General features: G+C 50.1%; 1 protein-coding gene across 1 annotated transcript; it reads right to left on the reverse strand.

Moving 5' to 3' along the window:
• Positions 1-659: 659 nt before the first annotated feature.
• Znf689 (zinc finger protein 689) lies at positions 660-6,145 on the reverse strand. Its single transcript, XM_021168154.1, has 3 exons — positions 5,641-6,145; positions 5,350-5,463; positions 660-2,056 (listed from the first exon to the last, which is right to left on the reverse strand). Exons 1-3 carry the CDS (start codon positions 5,843-5,845, stop codon positions 873-875), a joined length of 1,503 nt encoding a protein of 500 aa, XP_021023813.1. The 5' UTR covers positions 5,846-6,145; the 3' UTR covers positions 660-872.
• Between the last annotated feature and the right edge of the window lie 921 nt (positions 6,146-7,066).

A 7,066-nucleotide genomic window follows, 5' to 3' on the forward strand; every position in this document is an offset into this window, starting at 1 on the left:
TCTCTCTCTCTCTCTCTCTCTCTCACACACACACACACACACACACACACACAAAAAGCAGATTTATACTGAGTCCAATTAGGTTTTCTGAAGAGCTACCCTGTGGGTAAAGTATTAAGCTTACCCTAGACTGGATTTACAAAGGAGAATGCAGTAAATAGCCTCCTAAAAANCAGAAGGCTGAGGTGAGAGAATCACACATTCAACCTTTCTCTCTCTCTCTCTCTCTCTCTCTCTCTCTCTCACACACACACACACACACACACAAACACACACAAAAATCTGGGCACAAAATAGACTGATTAGGTTTTCTGAAGAGCTACCCTGTGGGTAAAGTATTAAGCTTACCCTAGACTGGATTTACAAAGGAGAATGCAGTAAATAGCCTCCTAAAAATTAGCACCATCCTACAAGGAAATGGCCCGCATGTGAGGTAGTGAGCCCCTTTTCAGCGATGGCCTATCACTTGGCAGGAGTGTTGCAAATATGGAACCAAACTCAGGCTTTCCACATGATACAGAAATAGAGGCAGAGCAGGGGAGGTTCTGCCTTCTATAAATGACAGTCTCCTGACTGAATATTATCTGTATACACAAACCAAGAAGGCAGCCCCTAAAAGAGGCTGGGAGAAGAACACACCCATATTATTTTAAGACAAGTTAGCCTGGAAAACTTTAATCACATGGCATCATCTCGCCTGGTAACCATTTCAGACATGCTGTAGGGCACCCAGTGTGGTGGAATACACTGGAGTTCAGGCTGTGGAGCAGGGGGCCAGGGCTCTGGGTCTGCTCCTGTTCTGTAGGACCTCTGGCAGCTACTCCTGAGTTTTGCACCCCTCCATAAAGTGACTTTCTGTCATCTTTGTTATGCTAAAGAGCACTGCTCCTCTGGCTGGGCCCTCCTATAAGAGGTCTAGGGCTACCATTGGGGGTGTTGGGGCAGCACTTGTGGACAGCCAGGGACCACCGCTGGCGGAAGCACCGGCCACACTCAAGGCAGGGGAAAGGCTTTTCCCCAGTGTGCAGAAGCTGGTGCTGAGACAAGTGGCTCCACTGGGCAAAGCGTTTGGAGCAAAGGTCACAGGCATAGGGCCGCTCGCCTGAGTGCACACGCCGATGACTGGCCAGCAGTGAGGGATAGGCAAAGCGGCGGCCGCAGTCATCGCAGGCGTGCAGCTTCTCCTCCGTGTGCGTGCTGCGATGGATGGCCAAGGAGCCGCTCCTCCGGAAGGCACGTCCACAGTCTGGGCAGGGGTAGGGTTTCTCGCCTGTGTGCAAGAGCTGGTGCTGGAGCAGGGTGCTGCGCTGAGAAAAGCGGGCTTCGCAGTTCTCACAGGCATAGGGCCGCTCCCCAGAGTGCACACGCCGATGGCTAACCAGGCGAGAGGAGGAGGAGAAACGCCGCTCACAGTCAGGACATGGGTAAGGCTTCTCTCCAGTGTGGATGCGCTGGTGGATGACCAGGGCAGTGCGCTGGCGGAAGCGACGGCTGCACTCTAGGCAAGTATAGGGCTTCTCCCCTGTGTGTGTCCGTTGGTGGATAGCGAGCAGAGATGGATAGGCGAAGCGACGCCCACAACTAGGGCACTGATGAGGCTTCTCACCGGTGTGCGTGGTCCGGTGATTGGCCAACGACCTGCTCCTGCGAAAGCAGCGGCCACAGTCGGGGCAGTGGTAGGGCTTCTCGCCTGTGTGTATGACCTGGTGCTGAGACAGGTTTTTCCTCTGGGAAAAACGTTTGCCACACTGGTCACAAACGTAAGGGCACTCACCGGAGTGTGCCCGCCGGTGACTGACCAACAGGGATGGGTAGGAAAAGCGACGCCCACAATCCGGGCAGGGATAGGGCTTCTTCAGATTCTGGGCACACTTGTGGCTCTCCAGGGCGAGGTGGTCAGGGAAGGTACAGCCACAGTCAGGGCAGATGGGGCCCCCGGATGTCTGCCTGGGAATCAGCCGGGGTTTGCTGGGCTTCCGCCCTCGTTTCCCCTTTCGGGGTGCTTCCTTAGGTGGAAATACTTCCTTCTCTTCAGTCTTCTGCTTGGTTCTGGTCTCTACCAGGAAACAGAGAATTAGCAAACACTAGACTTCTATGCTTTCCCATGAACAACATTAAAGACTTCAAGACCAATTCACTGCGCTCCTGTTAATTACTAGGATCAGAGACAGTTAAGCGTGTTGTGGAAATATGGAGGGCATTAAGAGCCCCTCAAGCAACCCAGGTAGTGTTTTTGTTTGTTTGTTTGTTTTTCTTTTCTTTTTTTTTTTTTAAGGATATTCGACTGACTTTAAAACAGAGTGTTTCAGGGCTAACGGTTTGGCTTGTTTGGCAGGGTGCTTGCCTGGATCCTGCACCATACATAGTGGCTCATGGCTCATCCTTGTGTCACACAGCACATCCGAGGCTTTACTAAGATACATGAGACTTTGTCCGTACAAACAATCCGACAGAAAACTTGAATGTTTTTTTGTAACCGTGGAGTAGCTCAGGGGTACACAGAAACCTTTGTCCCTACTTAGTTTCTTCCAATGTTCTGGGTTTTTGTTTGATTTTTGGTCAGGGTCTCATGTATCCTAGACTGGCCTCTAACCCACTATGTAACTGAGGATGCCCTTGAACTTCTTTCTTTCCCTCCTGCTTCCACCTCCCAAGGGCTAACATTACAGGCAGGTGCCACCCTTATCTACACGCAGCACTGGGGAGCAAACCCTGAGCTGTGCAGCGGGAGGCAAGCACTCTACCCAGGGAGCAGCCCTCCACGCCATCCTTGCCGGAGCTTATGATGCAGGGCAAATATATCCGGTTTCCCATGCCTTTCCTACATACAAGATAGCTCAATGTGGACTCTGGGACCCAAGCTCAGAGCTTCAGGAAAAGCTGCAGATGGTCTTAACCAAGTCATCTCTCCAGCCCAGGATTTGCAATTTTAAAAACATTCCTGTACTGGTTTTATGTCAACTCGACACAAGCTGGAGTCATCTGGGAACCTCAGTGGAGAAAATGACTTCACCAGGTTTTCTGGACAGGAGGCCTTGGGTATATAAGAAAGCAGGCTTAGAAAACTACAAGAAGCAAGCCAGTGAGTGGCCCTTCTCCATGGTCTCTGCTTCAGTCCCTGCCCTTGACTTCCTTTGACGATATCTGGTCATGTGGAAGTGGAAGGAAAAACTGTCATCTCCAAGCTGCTTTTGGTCATGGTGTTTACCACAGCAATAGAAACCCTAACACAGACAATGGTACCAGGAGTGGGGTATTGCTGTGATTAAGCCTTGCTACCTGTTTGGGGGAGGGTGTGATAGTAACTTTGGAGCAGGAAAGGCTACTGGGTGCTCAGAGCTCTGTGGGCTACTCTGTGGGGACTCAGAAGATAATGCTGAGAGCAGTGCATGGCCGACGCACAGCTTATAAAGCTCTGGAGTGAAGTTTGAGACTGCCTACGATTCTACCATTTATGTGATATTCGTTTATTAAAAACCACTAAAGGGAAACCTTTGCTTAACTGGGGCAATTGATGCTATTAGCTGGATCCAAGAAATTGACACAAGTGAAAAACAAAACAAAACAAAACCAAACACCAGCATCAGCAAGGATGATAAATCTGGGAGTACCTCCTCAGGATCAGCACACAGCAGCTGTGGTCCATGAAGGGGCCAAGGCTCCTGTTGGCAGCTAAAGTTGACTATGTGTAAGTGTCCCCGGATGTACTAGTTTTGAAGGCATAAAGGGTCATGGAGAGCAATGAGGCTTGGCACTGTGACTGGAAAGCCCAGACCGACCATTGGTAAATGCACAGCCTCAGTTGAAGTACAAACCTCAGGACTGAGGGGGGGGTCATGGAGATAAATTAAGGCCTGGCACCACGTGGCAGGCTCAGTGTCTCTAAAGAGATCCCAAGAAAGGCTCCTGGTGTACCCAGAACTCCGGTGTTTTGGAGGGAACACTGGCACAGATGACCACTCACAGCAGCTTTAGAGCTTTGTGAGCTGGCTGTGTGTACAGTGGATGACAGACGAGTGCCACTGCCAAGCCCTCTGGAGCCTAGAGGAGCAGAGTCTCAGAAGGCTGGCACTGAGCGTCACATGTAGACTTTGGGTTTGATTTTACTGTAACTGTACACTGGTTATTACTTATTGGAATAAACAAGTATGCAAGTGTTTTTTTTTTTTTTTTTTAGGAACCCATAGTTAATTTTAGAGAGGTTTTGGATATTATAGAGAAACTTTGAAAGAGACTTTAGGTATTTTAAGGAGAGTCTGAATTGAGTGTTTGAATTGAGATCTTGGAATGAACAAAAAAACAAAGGTTATGGTTAAAAGGGATGGGTTTGTGTGTCAAGCTGCCAAGGCGTCAACTGAGCTGACTTGTTTTATGTCAACCTGATCCAAGCTAGTGTGATTGGGAGAGGGAACCTCAACGGAGGAAAATGTCCTCACCAGACTGGCCTGTGGTACTTTTTTTTTTTTTGGTTTTTCGAGACAGGGTTTCTCTGTAAAGCCCTGGCTGTCCTGGAACTCACTTTGTAGACTAGGCTGGCCTCGAACTCAGAAATCCGCCTGCCTCTGCCTCCTGAGTGCTGGGATTAAAGGTGTGTGCCACCACGCCCAGCGTGGTACATTTTCTTAATTAGTGATTAAGATTGGCATGGGAGGGCCCAGCCCACTGTGGGTAGTGCTATCCCTAGGCAGATGTTCCTGAATGTGTAAGAAAGTAGGAGAGCAAGCAGGAGGCAGCCTTCCTTGTGGCTTTCTGCTTCAGTTCCTGTCTTGATGTTCCTGCCCTGCCCTGCCCTGCCTTCCTCTGATGATGGATGTTTACATGAAAATATCAATGAAATAAACCCTCTTCTCCCCAAGCCACTTTTGTTCATGGTGTTTACCACAGCACAGAAACCTCTGACCAAGACAACTCCCAAATATGCAGCTGTTGGTCTAGGAGCACTTTGAGAGAGTTGTAAAAAAAAAAAAAACAACCTTGGACTGTATTTCATCCAGTAGTTCACAAGCCTAGATGAACATTCCAATCAATGGGGCTTTTTCTTTTTTAAAGTCAAGAGTGAACCAGGGGCTAGAGAGATGTCTCAGTGGTTAAGGACTCTTTCTAGTATTCCCAGGACCGATGGGAATTGGAGGAGTTCAATGGAAGCTAAGTCCCGGATCCTGGAAAGCAGTAGTTATCTTTTTCAAAGCTCAGTAATTCACTTATGTCAACGAAGTACCGCTTGTAGTTCGTTTGCCACAGTACAAGCAACCTGGTTAACTCTCATCAGACGACAAATTTAGATTGGGTCGACAGTGTAGGGCATTACACAGGAAGGCAGTATGGTTTTCGTGGTTATTTTTCACTCACTTCTCTGGAATGTTACCCATCTCCGGTACTCCTGCGGATCTAGGGCTGCTGGTTCCCAGTCATCGGGATTTCGTTCCAACCAGGAGATGAGAGCTGGCTTGGGACCTGCGCATCCTGGGAAAGGAGAACCACTTAGAGAGCTGGCCCGAAGAAAGGATGCTAAAAAATAAACGCCAACCCCTAACAAGCCGATCGCAGGTCAGGACCCTGGGCTCCCTGCCCCCACTCTACCCCGCCCTCAAGCTCCATCATCCCTTAGGCCCCGCGTAAGCAGATTGGGCCGGGCCTCACCGAGCGCGCCCAGGAGGCCGTAGGTCTCGCGCATCACATCCCGGTACAGAGTCCTCTGAGCGGGCTGCAGACACCCCCACTCCTCCGAGGAGAAGTACACGGCTACGTCCGCGAACTTCAAGGCCCTTGGCCTCCTGCCCCTTTTCCGAGTAGGTCCAGCCTCTCCGGGTGCCCGCAGGAGAAGCGGAGCCGAAGGTGGCGCCATCGGACCTGCTCCCCGGCCTTGCCACGGGGACCCGGAGACCTAGAAGCTCCGTCGGGAAGGCCCGGAGGAAATCTGAATCGGCTGCCTGAAGGGCCGGGCGGCCCGACACAGACCGTTATTCAGGGAACTCCCGGTGGAACTTGGGTGAGAGGCACCGGAAGATGCCTTCGGGGAAGATGGCGGCGCTGCTTCTGCACCACCGCTGCCTAGAACACAGGCAGGTTCCAGCTATCGATTTTATTGACCCGAACGCCATGCCGACTTCTTAACCTCCCTGCCCTAAAGTGTAATGGCGCTGCGAGATGGCTTCTTGCCTACTTTCCTCCTATCTATTGCATTCGTTTATTGATTGGTAGCTGAAGATCGGGCGTTCTGATTGGGTGTCAGTGAAGGCGGCCCATTTGAATGAAGCCAACGGATTCTTAAGGGCAAGAAGGTGGCTCCTGTGTCTCTAAGCAGGTAGTGAGAAGTGTTATGAATGGGAAGCTCTTCTTGTGTTCTCCAACGTTTGTTTGCCCTACTTGGAGAAGACGTTTCTACAGGTCTTCCAAAGGGAAAGTCACACAGTGACAACATGGATTTTTGAACAGCTACATCCTACGATCATAAAGGTGTCACAGCCAGGAATTCTGAAAAGTACTAGATGAGAAGGGAGCGGTGGTAACGATCTGATGCAAAAAGGCGCGTCTGGTAAAACTGAATGACTAGAATGGTAAGTTGACTGGGCTTGTACCTTGGGCAGCTCCTGAGTAGTCTATAGAAGTGAATGGCCTACCTGGATACCAAGAAAGTTCGCTTGTTTAGAGGTGAGACTAATAGCTTTGGGCTTACCCTTTCTTTGTACAGTGGAATGCACATTTAGGCTACCAGGGGGAACAAAAGGCAGATGGCTAGTTGATCCTTTCATTTATAACGAAGCAGGGAAACCACCTCTGTACCGTTGCTTTCCTAAATAGTGCAGCGGTGTCAACATGTGTCAGGAGTGCATGGACAACAAAGACCCTGTTTTTAAATGAAGAGTGTATAGCCCAGTGGCAGGCATTTGCCTAGCATGCATGGGGCCCAAAGTTCTATAAAAGTATTTTTAAAATAGATACCCAGGACTGGGTATGAAGCCGAACCTGTGGCCTCCCTTCCCCCAGCCTGGAACCTGCCTGCTCAAGGGTGGAGCTACCGGCTCATTCGTCCTGCCACGCCTACCTACTGCTGGAACCTGCCTTT

Source organism: Mus caroli, chromosome 7 (assembly GCF_900094665.2).
Source record: "Mus caroli chromosome 7, CAROLI_EIJ_v1.1, whole genome shotgun sequence".
Lineage (NCBI taxonomy): Eukaryota > Metazoa > Chordata > Mammalia > Rodentia > Muridae > Mus > Mus caroli.

Bases quoted from the DNA above. Each gene is read 5' to 3' on its own strand.
- Znf689 (XM_021168154.1), bottom strand. From the start codon at position 5,845: ATGGCGCCACCTTCGGCTCCGCTTCTCCTGCGGGCACCCGGAGAGGCT. The intron at 5,464-5,640 runs GTGAGGCCCGGC...CTCCTTTCCCAG, and splicing joins CGGCCTCCTGGGCGCGCTCG to GATGCGCAGGTCCCAAGCCA. The intron at 2,057-5,349 runs GTGAGTGAAAAA...GTTTCCTGGTAG, and splicing joins ATGGGTAACATTCCAGAGAA to AGACCAGAACCAAGCAGAAG.